The 15056-nt window shown below is 40.6% G+C and overlaps 1 protein-coding gene across 7 annotated transcripts in view; it reads left to right on the top strand.

Annotated features, from left to right (window-relative positions):
• The window catches only part of ARHGEF3 (Rho guanine nucleotide exchange factor 3), a 255558-nt gene that overhangs the window by 220416 nt on the left and 20086 nt on the right, over positions 1-15056 (top strand). For all 7 annotated transcript variants that reach the window (XM_069473719.1, XM_069473720.1, XM_069473721.1 and 4 more), the window contains 2 exons: positions 12278-12448; positions 13855-13917. In XM_069473719.1, coding sequence (XP_069329820.1) covers positions 12278-12448; positions 13855-13917 — 234 coding nt within the window. The remainder of the gene's footprint in view (positions 1-12277; positions 12449-13854; positions 13918-15056) is intronic.

Raw genomic sequence — 15056 nt, 5'->3', positions numbered from 1 at the left:
GGTCTGACATGTGGAAATCGGTTTCTAAAACCTCAAAAAAAAAATATTTTTTTTTGGCAAAATAATATTTTTGTTTGCTTTTTTCAAATATCATGATAAATAGCTAACTCTAGACTCCCTGTATTGAACAGAAACAACCCAGCAAAAACAGAATAGTTATTTATAATAGTAATGCATATAGACAGGGAGAAAACTTGAACAAGATGCTTATGTTTGAGTGTGTCTATGGGGGGGTCCGTGAAATCTGCTCTCAAGGTTGTATGCAGAGTTAGACAGCCATGTTTGCAGGATGATCTGCAAAGCATGGAGAATGCCATCTTTGCCCCCAAATATCATCCTGTAACTCACTTTGGTAAATGCAATGCAACTTCTTCAGCCTTATTTCCAGTCCTTGCATCTCAGCAAGTGCCTCGTGACTTTATTGTTTCCCTCACAAGGCAGACTGGGAGAGGGTGCTAATGTAGCCCAGGAGCAGTGAGGATGAGGAGGAAAAGCAGGCCCATAAGGGGTGTTCAGTGGACTGACTTCACATCCTCTTCTATTTTGTCTAAGTCTTGATGCTTATTCTAATTAGGGGAGGAACAGAGAACAAGAAGTGTACAGGCTGCCCCAAACCTCTCAAAAGCAGTTCATTCCTTACCCATATGTGTATATTATTTATGCCTTTTCTATTCCAAAAATGACTTGAGGCTGCAATGAAGCATCTTGGTTTTCTGTCACAGTGTTCATTTTCCCTGGCTCCTGGCACCTTGGAGACATATGCATCCGTTTGGATATCCAATTATGTCTCTCAGGTTGGATTTCTTTAATTATAGGAGAAGAGATGACTTAGACCCAAACATAATGCTTTAATCAATGCTGGGACACTTAGAAATCCTTCCTCTGCCTCCTCGGGAGACCACAGGTTAGCCCAAGAGGATATTAGAAGAGCTCTGGGCTGGCAGCCTCCCCCAAAAAGGTTAAAAAGCAGTCACACATGTGAGTGGTGCTTGCAGCAACAGTTCAGCAAGACACTGTGGGAGTTGTTCTCTCTTGCCTCCCGGTGCCCACATGGTTTGGGGGCTTGGGCCTCAGCACAAAGGCGGCATTTGTGGACGTCAGGGAGGGACAGTCTGACTACATGGCGCTCTGTCTGCTTCTTACCAGGAAGGTTCGCACTGCCAGTAGACTCGCACAGATGTCTGGATCCTATGGGCCTATAAATCCCCTCCCTGGCCTGTCTGAGAGGAAAATCTGGCCCAGCTCTGAAAGGGACCGCCGTGTGCTCCCCTGGTGTGGAGTGAGGAAGGCGAGCTTGCCTGTGGCCAGTTACACTGAGGCCTGCCTCGCACTGTTCACAGCTGTGCACGGCTGGTGGCGTCATTTGAGCTAGGGCCAGCACATGCTATGCAATGTTGTGTTCATTATGCTGAGCTGTAGCCCTTCATTCTCTTTGGACATGAACATTTTTCCTTTCCATTATAAAAGTATATGTTCAATATGGAAAAATACAGAAAAGGAGACAGAGAAAAGAACATGTATAGCCTTCTACTCCAAAACAACCTGTTACTATTTTAATAATTTCCTTCTAGTATTATTCTAGGCATAAGTACACAACTTACATACCCTGAGCCTAATTTGGGGTTATTCACAGTCCATCCAGCCTTATCTCTGTCTGTGTGATCTGCTCATTTTACGTTAAAGCCTCCCACAGTGACTGTGGAGGATCAGTTTCTCTTGCATCTTCATTGGTCTTGGCCTCACATTTTCCCAGCTATGCAGTTAGGTGCATAAACATTCATATTTGTCACCATTACAGCCTCTGTGGGGAGTTGCACCTCTTATTAAAGTTAAATATCTCTGCTTATTTCCTTTAATGCTTTTTGCCTTAGATTGTTTTTCTTTTCTTTTCTTTCTTTTTTTTTCCCCCAATGTTTTATTCCCTCTATTTTCATCCACCCTTTGACATTCAGCTGGGTGAGTTTTTATTTCAGTTATCAACTTAGATTTTATTTTATCTAAGTTATCAACTTAGATTTTATTTTATCTAAGTTATCTAAGTTATAACTGTATTATATCACAGTTATTCTTGGAAAATATGACTTTTATGGACTGAGTATATATTATTCCACTGTTTTGATATGATTTATATAACCAATTGCCTATTAATGAATATTTAGGCTGTGAATATTTTTATATTATCAAATAATGCTGTGTTGAATATCCTTTGATGGCATTTGTCCTATTTTTTTAAAAGTACCTTCTATTGTGCTTTCTTTTCTCATTATGTAACATCATAAAAAATATTGAAAAATATAGTGAAGCATAGAAAAGGGAGTAAAAGTCACTTGTAACCCCAAATCCCCATCATCAAAAGAACTTCTGTTAACATTTTGGTACATACTCAATCTTTTCTTTTACTATATACCTACATGCAAATTATAATCATACTACTATCTAAGCTATTTTTAACTTGGTTTAGTCTTAATAGTATAAAATAACCTTACAGTATAAGAATATTTTCATGTCATAAGTATTTTTCACTGACCCAATTCTTAATGGGTTCACATAGCATTTCATCAGAAGGATGTGCCAGTTTATTTAATCACTGTCCTATTGTTGGACATTTAAGTGGTTTCCATTTCTTCAACTTTATAAATAGCAGTACTTTAAACATCTTGATCATAAATCTTGTATTTCTTTCTTTCCTTTGATTATATTCCTAGAGAAGTAGAATTCTGGTCAGAGAGTGTGAATACTAAAGGCGTTTGATGTAGCTAGACTTCTATTCTTGATATGTATCTGTTTTGGGCGGAATTGATTCTCTGTTCTCACATCCTAAATCTAGACTCATAGTCACATGTGTCCTTCTCTTCTGCCACAGTTTTTCCCTTTGCTATGACATCGTTATAAGACAGCTCTGCCCAGGGGCCCTCAGCTTTTTCATGCAGGCCATGGTTGTTTCTCACTTATCTCTGTATCCCCAGTGCTTACCACTATGCATTACTTAGGATGTGTTCAAAAATTGGTAGTTGCTATTATTATCACTGTTATGACTAGAAGAGGTGGCCATTGCTGCTTCTAGTCTCTCTGCAGAGCCTGGTGGTGGGTGCTTGCCTAGTGATGGGGTCTTGCCTTCCTCCTTCACCTGGGCTGCTTCATAATAGAATATGCATCCCCTCCCCGGTTGTATCCCCTCCCAGGAGGAATGCTACAGCTAAAGAAGGGTTTCTGGTAACCACAGCCTCTCATTGCTCCATTCCCTGGCCTTAGACTGGGGAATTATTTCATTTAACCCAGATGCAGCATAAATATATGATAAACTAGTGTTCTCCATTAATATTCTTGGGATCTGCTATGTATGTATTCTGCCTAGACTTGATGGGAAGATAAGTCAATATGAAAAGATAGTCCTGCTCTGGAGAACTATAAAAGTTGCCTAAGATGTATTAGCAAATGGGGTAAAAAGGGAGGGGTATTCAAAACCACTATATCCCAATTAATAATACACACCCATAATAACATACGTATAGGAAAAAACAGGGAAAACAAATTCTAAATAGTGGTTATCTCATGGGAATACAGTGGTAAGATACTTTTGCATTTCTTTTGTTTTCTGTTTTATAAGACAGCTCTGCCCAGGGGCCCTTACATAAGAATTACAAATGAGTAGAGAATAAATAAATGGGCTGGAACTACTGACTCTGTTGCATTATACATTTCCATTATACTTCAATTTTTAAAATAATTATGTTTTACCTTTGCAACCAGATAAAAATGAGTAAGATTTGAAAATCTTCTATGATAAAAGATACTACAGAGAGAGAGCTTAGTACTGGCCTGGCAGGTCTAGGAAGGCTGCTTGGCAAGGGTGGAGGGATTTGGGCTGGGCCTGGAATAGCTCAGAGATAAGAATGAAGGGGAGAAAGGGCACTTCAGTTTTGAGAAAGGAGTATGAGAAGACTGATGCCATCTAGATATGAGAAATAAGTGGGAAGATTACTCAAGCATATGTGTTGATTTCCATGTCTGGCAAGCATGATTTTCTTCTCCAAGGACCTCAAACTTGGTCCCTCGATCCAACTTCTTATAATTGTCCCTAGTTACTGGGCAGATATGGAAACAAGCTTGGGCTATGTGTATAGATGCACGTATGTGTTGGGGGAAGCGACCAGAAACCAGACTACCTTACGATCTAGAAGGTAGGGGAGTAGCTGAGAAGTAATCTATGTTTCACATCAAGAGGAACTCCTGATTCTCTGCTGTTCTTTATATTCCTGGAACAATACTAGGCCATTGTAAATAGTTGACTATTGCAATCTAAGCTTGTCATTTTTTATTTAGTAATAACTCTCATTAGTTGAGTATCTGCAATGAGCCAGTTTCCATACAAAGGACTTTATGTTCATGGCCTCTTCTCCTCTCCTCCAAAACTTTGCAAGGCAGGATTCATCACCAATTACAGGGCAGAGATCTGAAGGTTTAAAACTATGCTCAAGGTCACACAGCCGTAAGTGCTGGAACTGGGATTCTGTAGGGTGTGTAGTGTGTTGCTCCTGCAGTAGGCTTCTCATAAAAAGTCAAAGATTGGTCATAATAAAGCCTGCAGTTTGCCAGGATCTAAAAATAATCGCCAGATTTTTGAGCTGGAGCCTCCCACCTCACTGCTATTCCCTACTCTTTGTTCGCCTTCTGTGGCAGGGAGAGTCATCATTTCCATTTCAGTTCGTGGAATGTTTTGTTATTAACATTATCATGCACAAGCCATTTTATGGTGATGGATGAAGATGGCTGGGCTGCTGCCCCAAGCCTCTGCAAGACTTTCTAATTTTTGGCTTGCGCTACACAAATTGTATAATATTTTCTCCACACCTAAGCCAAATATTTTCTTCAGCTTTTCATTCATTCTACTCAGAATATCTCCCAGCTACAGAAAGGTCTCTCCTTGCACGGGGTCTTTGGGGCTTGACATTTATTGATTATGAATTAATTAGGTACCCTTGTACCATGATTTTAATGTTCATTAATCTGAATCAGATTCTAAATATGTGATTTTATGCTTATAGTGCCACTTTTAACTGAGTGTTCATGGTCTTTCACATTTGCCATTTTTTTTTTCTTAGTTAATATCTTTTCATTATAGAAGGTCTGGAAAGTAAATGTAAAGAATTATGAAGATGAAAATAAAAATCATCCACAGTCCCACCATCCAGGGGTATAACCCCCGTTAATATTTTGTGGTATTTTGAATTGGGATCTTCCTTCTCTCACTTAACTCTATGTAAGAGATTTTCCCCTTATCATTAAGCTTTTCTCAAAAAGAATGTTTTTTAACAACTGTTTAAGATTTCATTTTATCATTACAGCATAATTTACTTAAGTAATCCTATTGTTGGGCATTTTAGGATGTTTCTAGATCTTTGACTTTTATAAACAACACTGTCCTGCTGAGGATTTTTCTCCCTTTATAAATTGTCCTAATGGAGGTCCCTTGAGGAGCTATTTGGTTGAAGTAGTTCAGAGATGTGTCTACTGTTTGCTAATGAATGAAAGCTTATGTAAATAAACAAGACTGATGACGGCGTGCAGTCAACGGTATTACAGTGATAGGTAACAACCATTCCTGCCGACCGAGTACCAGGCACTTGGCCAAGCCTTTGATGTACTTTATCTTACCAATCCTCACTACAGCTTTGTGAAGTACTTATTATTATGCCCCTTTTACAGATGAGGAAACTGAGACCTAGAGAAATGAACTTTTCCAAAGTCCCTCAGCCATTGAGTTGACTTGGAAGCTGCACCTGTTTTACTCCAAAGCCTGTGTTCTTAACTCAAATCCTTGTCTTGGAGTCAAACGACTAGACTGGGTTGCTATTCCAACGCTTAGCTTGTGCCAGTCACTTAATCCTCTGGTACTCAAGTTTCTCATCTATTTAAAGCGGAAAAATACAAGAACCTGTCCATGCCTCTCCTAGGATTAGCATGAGGGTCAAATGTGACGGAGATGGCGCAGCAGTGAGAAGTGTTACTTCTCACTTTAGATTAATTGCTCTGATCAAACTTTATAGGAGACTCCTCCAGGAAGCTGTTTGAGAACATTTTCCAATTCCGGCCATTATCACTGTACATTTTGGTTTAATCCACTGCAGTGGCAACATAGGAACGTATTTTCCTCTTACAGTCCCACCCTAACCTCCAATCTGTTTGATAATAAATCATCTGTTACAAAACAGCAATATAATCAGGATGGTAAGTGTACAGAATTTCCCTGGCTGGAAATCTCTTTATTGGAGCCTGTTATCTATGGCTGTGGAGACCTGTTTTTGGAAAACAGCAAGGGGGCACCCTGCTGAACAGGTGGTGTTAACAAATCAGATCTGTCCCACCATGTCTACCTGCTGGGTTTACATTTCCTCTGACACGTGTAAGGGGCCCCCTTTCCCTCCCGACAGACAGTCCCTTTGCACCTGCAGCATCTTTTCTGCACACCCAGCTCAGGCATAAACATGAGCACCCATTTCCTAAATCTGCATTGTCTGTGTCTGTTATGGCCAGTGTTGTTTTACCTGCCAGCAGTTGTGAGCTTTCAGTTTTTGACTCATTTGCTAGGCCAGCTTCCCTGATGGAAATTCTTGCTTATCCTGGAACATTTTTCATTTCAGTCTCAGAATCCCCATATTTGGGGTATCTGTGTACAAGTTTCTGTTTGCACATGGTCCCTCACTTTGAGGTGAGCCTCTCCTAGTTACCATGGAACAGTGTTTTTCATCTCAGGGACATTTGGCAGTGTCTAGAGATGTTTTGATAGTCAGAACTGGCATGTAGTGGTTAGAGGCCAAGGATGCTACTAAACATCCTGTAATGCATAGCACAGCTTCCCACAATAGAGAATTTTCTAGTCCAAAATGTTAGTGGTGGCCCGATTGAGAAGCCTTGCCACAGACTGAGAAGTAGCCTGAAACTCATCTATTTGGGCCCATGCACCCCATCACACCATGACTCTACTAGGGCAAGTAGGGTACGTTATTGGTTAAAAATTGGGGGGGTGGCCTGAAATAGACCAGACCTGGATTGCCATTCTGAGTTCACCACCGGCCACCTGGGTTTAAATTCTGGAGCACCATTCATTTAGCTGTATGACCTTCAGCAAAGTGTCACCTTCTCTTAGCCTTAAGTTTCCTCATCCGTATGGTACGAATAGAATCCTTACCTCTCGGGTATAGCAGGGCTCTATAGCTCCCCTCACAGTGCCCAGCATAGAGCAAGCATAACATTTATATTCATTAAGGAAAAGTTGTTGAGGTCCTACTGTGTACCAGTTGCTGATGAATCCAGCAGTGACCAGAGCAGATAGATATCCCTGCATTCAAGGAGCTTACCTTTTATTGGGAGGTAACAGACATGAAAGAAACAAACAAACCTATAAATGAGACCACATGGCACATGGTGGAAACAGAGAAAATGAAGCAGGGAGCAGGGTGGACAGTGGCAGGGATACTGGAAGGGACATGGCTGCTCTCCTCTCTCAAGAGGTATCCTCTTCCTTGGGTTTTCTTTTCTTCTGGCAGTAGTCACATGTTCCCCCCTCAACTCCAGTTCTCTCACATAGTTGTGCCAGTGGTGCTGATGGCTGGTAGGGGTGCAGCTCACAGTGTGTGGTCGGTGCTGTTGTGGCCCAGGCACTGTCCCCAGACCAGCCCAGCAGCTGCTCCTGTTCCCCTGGGCCAGCCAGCTGCAGACCTGGCTGGCGTTCTTTATTCCTCCTTTGGGATTCTTCCTTTCAACATCCTCCCCACTTATGAGTAGAGTAGGAAAAGACAAAACGTTTATTTCAATCCAGCCTAATAAAGGTATAAATCTGAAGTTTGGTTAGTAAATGATCAGTCGTTAGTCCTAAAACTGAGCAGATGCCTTCTCTTTCCTTAAACAGGTTAAATTTCTAGAAGGTGGAAGCTGGATGTCATCTCACTTAAACCTCCCCACAATGCATGTCTTGCATGTAAACAGCAGGTGCAGCCCGCGCAGTAGAAAGAGCTCAGGCTTTGGAACCAAACATCTGGTTTTGAATCCTGCCTGGGCAAGTGCCTTAGCCTCCCTCAGCATCAGTTTCCTTATCAGTAAAATGGGAATAAACTCCCACCTTGCAGGGTGGTTGTGAGGATCAGACAGAATAAATCAGGAGTGCTAAAGTGCAGGCAGGACATAAAGGACCCTCTGTGATATCTCCCGTAGTGCCCCAGGCCCAGCAATTACTGAGGAAATACCAAACAAGGAATTCTTAGTGATAGGGGTCACCTGGTAAAGATTACCATTCTCATTTTTTTTTTTTCCCATGCTGCGACAAAAAATCTTCAACTCTTTGGGAAATTTTTCAATAAATACATAAAGATACACTTAATCTTTCTTATGTTCAAAACATGAATCTGAAATTAAGGTTTAGTTATTTTACCTAGCAAATTGTTAATAATACCTTATTGGGGGGAATATGAACAAAAGTGTACTACCATATCCTATCTGAGAAATATAAAGTTGAACAGCCTGTTTGAAGGTCACTTTGTCAGTACATATCAAATATTAAAATATTAATACTTCTTAGACCAAGGAATTCTACTTAAGGAATCTGCCTTACGGAAATATCAGCACAAATTCACAAAGCATGCTCACTAAGACACTTTTTGTAGTAGCCAGGCACTGGAAATTATTCTAGTGTCCATCAGTTATGAATTAATTAAATCTGTATAGTTCATCCAGATCATAGGATGCTAACTTTGCAGCCATTAAAAAGAGTAAGTGACTTTGGGGGGGATAGAAATGTTTTGGAACTAGATAGAGTTGGTAGGTGCACAACCTTATGAATATGCTAAATGCCACTGAATTGTTCACTTTAAAAATGGTTAATTTTATGTTTTGTGAATTTCATGTCAATAAATAATCTTAAAAGAGTGAGTCTTATATACTAATAATCTGAAAAGAGTGAGTCTTATATAATAATACAGAAAGATATTATTGAAAAGTGCTTATAATCAACAATAAGTTATCATATAATTTCAAATAAAAGTGTAGAATTGGAATGTTCCTGACAAAAAGAAATGTTAAATGCCTGAAGTGATAGATACCCCAATTACCCTGATTTGATTAATTCACATTGTATGCCTGTATCAAAACATCAAAACCCTTTAAAGATACTATTAAGTACCCATAATAATTAAAAATTGAAAAAAAATTTTTAAAAAGATATTGTTGAGTAGAAAGAGAAAACATTCTGTTTTCAGTGAATGTTAACAAATGCATAGAATAAGTTTAGAAAGATCTAGAACAAACTTAACAGTGGTTACTTCCAGGAAGTAGACTTGGGAAAATGAGGAGATTTATACTTAATTTTATACTTCTGTAATGTATGAAAATTTAAAGTTAATATAAATTACTTTCAGACTGGTTGGGGGTACTTTGAAGTTGGTCAAAGACTGAAAATGCAACAAAGTGACTGGTTGAGTCTCTCAAGTGAAAGTGGAAATTGTGTTTCATTTTGAATTTTCTTTTTTTGTGTTTTCCTTTCTTTCTGCTCTTTAATTCCTGTCCTGGCTGGCATCAGAACCACAAACTGAGTTGAGCCAGTTACTTGATGACTCACTGTGCTTGTTTTGACCTTTTAGTGCTGTGGCTAATTGATTCTAAGTGCTGGGGATCTTCATGCATTTAGTTACTAGTTACTGTTTATAAGGGTCTGTTTTTAAAAGATCACAAGGATTTGTGAGATACCATTAGTGAAGTGTGTGTTTGATGCCAGTACTTTCTTGATCTCCTATGCTGGCTGGTCCAGCAATCATGAGCTCATTAATGAGCCTGGGAGCTCAGTCTTGGATGCCTGTGCCAGCCTGAGGGGCTTGTGTTGCTGCTACTTGCAAACTGAGCTAGCTTCCTGCTTCCAGAAGGTTGTTGTAATACCCTGAAGCTCCTTCGAAGTTGTTTTTAACATTTTTCATTTATTTATTTTTCTAAAGTCACAAAAATTTGTGAAATAGGACAGAAATCACCTATAATGTCGATATGAAAAAAACAATAGAATTTGGTGGCATTCCGTTTAGATCTTTTGCTCATGTGCATTTGTATAACTATAAAGTGTTCATATACAGATTTTTCATCCTGATTTTATTTTAACTTACACAGAAGGAATTTTTAGCTGTTAAATTATCTTAGAATTGACTTAGTGGCTAGGTCATATTCCATCCAGCAGGCAATTATAACTTATGTAACAATGCCCTTATGTTGAATAGTTCTTTTAAAAATTTTCTTTACTTTCTGGAATTTTATTGTTGAATCTCAAAATGATTAGGAGCCACCTTAGAATGTCTTTGTGATGACTGTTCATATATCACATGCAAAATCAGTTCCTGCCCTCAGGAAGTTTCTGGTTAAGAGCAGGTAACCAGTAAATATAATAAAACGTAATCATTGCTATGTCAGAGGTATGTCCAAATTGCTCTGGGAGAGAAGGATGGGAGAACATCGGTGAGGGCTTTCTAGAGGAGGTACTGTTTGAGTTATATCCTGAGGACAGTTAGGAGTTAGCTAATTACAAAATGAAGGAAACACATTCCAGGAAGAGAAAATTGCTTGAAGGAAGCACAGACGGATGGCAAAGCATGACAATTTAGGGAATGGCAGATAGCCTACTATGGCTGGAAAATAGGGGGCTTGTGGGTGAGTGACAGGGGAAAGACTGTGGTCAGATTACAAGAGGCCTTCTGTGCCAAGCTGAGGAGTTGAAACTTCACACTGACAGCCACAGGGGAGCCATGGCAGAGAACATTTGCTAAATAAAAATGTGATTTTTGAGCACAGCAAATCCTCACTGCTTCAGCAAAGTTTCCAATAAGTATGATGAAATCTAGGATGCAGACTGAAAGTGATGTACTCAGTTTTCTTTCTGATCATTTGTATTTGTCATAAGAAAGCTTGTGGGCCGGGCATGGTGGTTCACTCTTGTAACCCTAGCACTCTGGGAGGCTGAGGCAGGAGGATCGCTTGAGGTCAGGAGTTCGAGACCAGCCTGAGCAAGAGTGAGACCCGATCTCTACTAAAAACAGAAAAAATTAGCCGGGCATGGTGGCACACACCTATAGTAGTCCCAGCTACTCAGGAGACTGAGTCAGGAGGATTGCTTGAGCCCAGGAGTTTGTGGTTGCTGTGAGCTAGGCTGACACCAGGGCACTCTAGCTCAGGCAACAGAGTGAGACTCTGTCTCAAAAAATGAATAAATAAATAACGCACTGTGGTAGCATGTTTCAATCATAAGGGTGGACTTTGGGTGGTTAGACCACCCTTTAGGGGCCTCTACTGGGGCCTCTTTGGAAAATACAAAAATACCTCAGGGATAGGCATCATGTGCTGCCAAGATGGTATTTAGTATACCAAGATGTATATTAGTCCAGACTTTCCAAGTTGACAGAACCCCAACTGAGATAAATGTGTACAGGAAGGGAAATGTATTGTTAGCCCATGTAACTAAAATGTCTAAGGGTGGGTCTTCCTAGCTTCAGGCACAGTGGGATCCAGAGGCTCAAACGGGGTTGGTAAAGCTTGCTCCCTTCCTCCCTCCATCAGTCACTGTCTTCATCCTTCATTCTGTTTGTCCCTTTATTCTCCCATTTAGCAGATTCTTCTGTGTGACCAGGGAGAGTTAGTTGCTGCAGGAAGCTCCTGCTTATGTTATCTCTTGAGTTTACAATCCCAAAGGAAAAAAGTCTCTTCTCTTTCGCGAATGAATCACATAGAAATTTGGGGGAATGTGGATTACTCTGATTGGTTCAATCTGAGGGAGCCCACCCAAACTATGGGAGATGAGATACCCAAAGACAGTGAGATTCTGTTCTTGGAGGAGGAGAGTAGGAGTACTCCAGATGTTTAAAAATAAATACATAAAGGCCTTCTACTACTGTTATCCTTTGTTCTTCTGAAGATGGGAGATGTCCACTGGAAAAATATAGAGCTCATCACTTATCCACGAACTGCCTTCATGGTGAGTTTGGCTTGACATGTGCTTTCACTATAGTGAGTACCCTTAGTATGCTGGTTGCACAGAGTGGATACTCCCAGCACGTGTGCAAATGCAGCCCCCTGTCCAATTTTCCTTAGCACGTAGGCTCAAGACAATGCCCTGTTTTCCAAAGGCCTTGTGGCACTGTCTCCTTTTTCCTGCGAATGTATGATTTGTGTCCTATCAACGACAGGAAACTGCTCAAAGGATCCACCCAGTCCTGCCGCTGCCCCCATGATGGTTGTTTTTCTCATTGTTTAGCGCTCCATTAGCTTCCGCAGCGAGAGCCGCCCTGATATCCTCGCCCCCAGACCCTGGTCCAGAAATGCCGCCCCCTCAAGCACGAAGCGGAGAGACAGCAAGCTGTGGAGTGAGACCTTCGACGTGTGCGTCAATCAGATGCTTACGTCCAAGGAAATCAAACGTCAGGAGGTAGGCTCGGGACCCCCGGATTTGGCTGTGTGTCTGGAAGGTGCACTGCAGGAGAGAGCCGTGCTGGGGTCTGTGCCTTGGTCTCGAAGTCACTTCTTTGCATTTATAGGAGAACAAACTGGGGTGTCTGACCTTGTGGAAGGAACTGAGAAACCAGCATCCAGCTGGGTGGGTGTGGCCCCACTTTAAAAAGAAACTGATGTGAAAACCCGAATTTATAAGAAAATGAAACCAAGTATCTATTTTAGGATTCTGAAGTTCACAAAAATAATCACTGCAGTCATATTTTGATAGCAACTTCTAGAATATTTTAAAATATTCATTTTGTATAACATTGATTCAGCTTCGTGGAAAACTTTCCTATGGAGTGCTATTAATTTCAACCCCTGTAAGTTTTTGTTATCATTTGCCCTAAATGGCTATGATAATAGTACCCTTTATAGAAGGCTTGTCGAAGGGCTTGTGCCAAGCACTTTGTGTGCATCATCTGGGGAAATCCTTGGAGTATCCAGCCAGGGTTGTCCTCCAGTTTACCAGCCAACCCCAGGGTGAAGGGCACCCCTGAATCCTCACTTCTTCCCTATAGCCTGAAAGAAACGCAGTAGTCCCTGAACTATCTCCACAGATTTGTAGTCCTTTAATAATGTATAGTTTGCCAACAGTTTGGCTTCCCCGATGAGAGTGAAAGAGTGTTCTGTGCGTCATAGCTCTTTACATTATGATGGCTTAATGGAGCCAAATTAGAAACGCTCCATGTACACACTCTTCCACAGAGCTGGCTCCTGTAATTTCATTTATTGTACCTTGTGGGGATGAAAAGCAATTGAGAATGAGTTAACTTCACCAGATTTTATTTAGAGTGGTAAAATGTTGGAGTCTTCCTACAATCCCAGCATCAAGATGAGTGGACGGTAGAAATAAAGCTTTCTGCTGAGATTCACCTTGTGCTGAGCAGAAAGAAGACAAAGTGTGATGGCCCAGTTAATAACCTTGCCACATCCATTACTGAGAACAGCCCCTGAGTCACTTCTTATGATTGCCACTCACAGCAAAGATGCCGAATCCATAGCTCAAACTGTAATTATTTTACCTAAAATAGTTCCCTGTTGTTCGGCTATATCAAAGTTCTGTAACATGAAAGATGACTTGCTGGATTGGAAACATGTGTGGAAACTCTTTCTCCCACAAACAGAGAAGCATATTATGCAGAAGTTTTGCGGTATCTTCTCTTTGCAGGTTTTAGCCACTAGATGCACTTGCTTCAAGTTGATTTAACTTTTTGAGAGTACTTTTTAAATATGTAAATATGTAGATTTGGGGCTTTGAGTGCTAGAGCCAACACTGTGTGAATTTGGTCTTATCAATTAGGGGAGAGTTCAGTGAGTATGTTTTATCCTTCCTTGCAGGCAATCTTTGAGCTTTCTCAAGGAGAAGAAGACTTGATAGAGGACTTGAAATTAGCAAAAAAGGTAAATTTAAATCCAGCAATCATTCGAGTCATCTCATGTTTTTTTTCCTGTGAGTAATTTCACAATCCTAAAATGGTGCTTTATGGGCACCCTCTTTAAAACTAAGACAGGTCATCAAAAATTGAGAACAAAGGAATGAGGAAAATGCCTCAAAACAAGAAGGCAGAATAGATCTCTGAACCTGGCACCTTTAGGAGGTCACCTATGTCTGTCTCTGATGCACCTCAAAGACTGCTTCAGTTAAATTCAGAAAGTGTCCATTGAGGCCTGGCTTTATGTATATTTCATTGTCTTAGAAGTCTCACTTGCAGGGCCTCTTTGTCCATGGGAGAGAATGTGTACATGTCTGAAACTTAGTGCCCTGAATATAACTGTGTGTTCTTGTTGTTTAATTATCTTTAATAATAGGTGATAGCATTGGCAGAGGTTTTGCTCTCATTGCTTCAAACTGTGTCTTAGAAATAAAGTCATTTGAATCTTGAAAGTAGATAAAGCAGTGAAGTGAGGCAACTGCATGCTATCACATAAGTTAGACTCTTTTACATGGAAACTTGTGTTTTTGATCAACATTGTGTGTGGGGAGGAGGAGGAAACCCATGCCTTGTAGCCTGTTTATTCTTGTTTTTTTTTTTTTTTTTTAATTTTTTTGGTAGGGCTCAGCATCGGAAGATAAAACCTATATATTCTTGACAACAAAGCTTTCTCAAAAACCTTTCCATTCCAATGACTATCCCACCCCTCAGTGCCTTGGAGGCTAAAATCCAAACTCCTTCATCTGATATTGGCCTTCTCAAAGAATCACAGGTGCCAACAGTGGTGGCTCACACCTGTAATTGCAGTACTTTGAGGGACTGAAGCAGGAGGATGGCTTGAGGCCAGGAGTTCAAGACCTGCCTGGACAACATAGTGAGACCCTCATCTCTATAAAAAATTTTAAAAAATTAGCCAGGTGCAGTGGTGTGCACCTATAGTCCTAGATTCTTGGGAGTTTGATACAGGAGGATTGCTTGAGCCCAGGAGTTTGAGGCTGCAGTGAGATATGATCATGCCACTGCACTCCAACCTGGGTGACAGAGCAAGACTCGATCTCAAGAAAAAAAGAAAAAGAAACAAGAATCACAGAGTTGGAAATATGTCTC

This window comes from Eulemur rufifrons, chromosome 7 (assembly GCF_041146395.1).
Source record: "Eulemur rufifrons isolate Redbay chromosome 7, OSU_ERuf_1, whole genome shotgun sequence".
Lineage (NCBI taxonomy): Eukaryota > Metazoa > Chordata > Mammalia > Primates > Lemuridae > Eulemur > Eulemur rufifrons.
The sequence above is the reverse complement of the archived record's forward strand: the minus strand, read 5'-3'. Positions and strand labels throughout refer to the sequence as shown.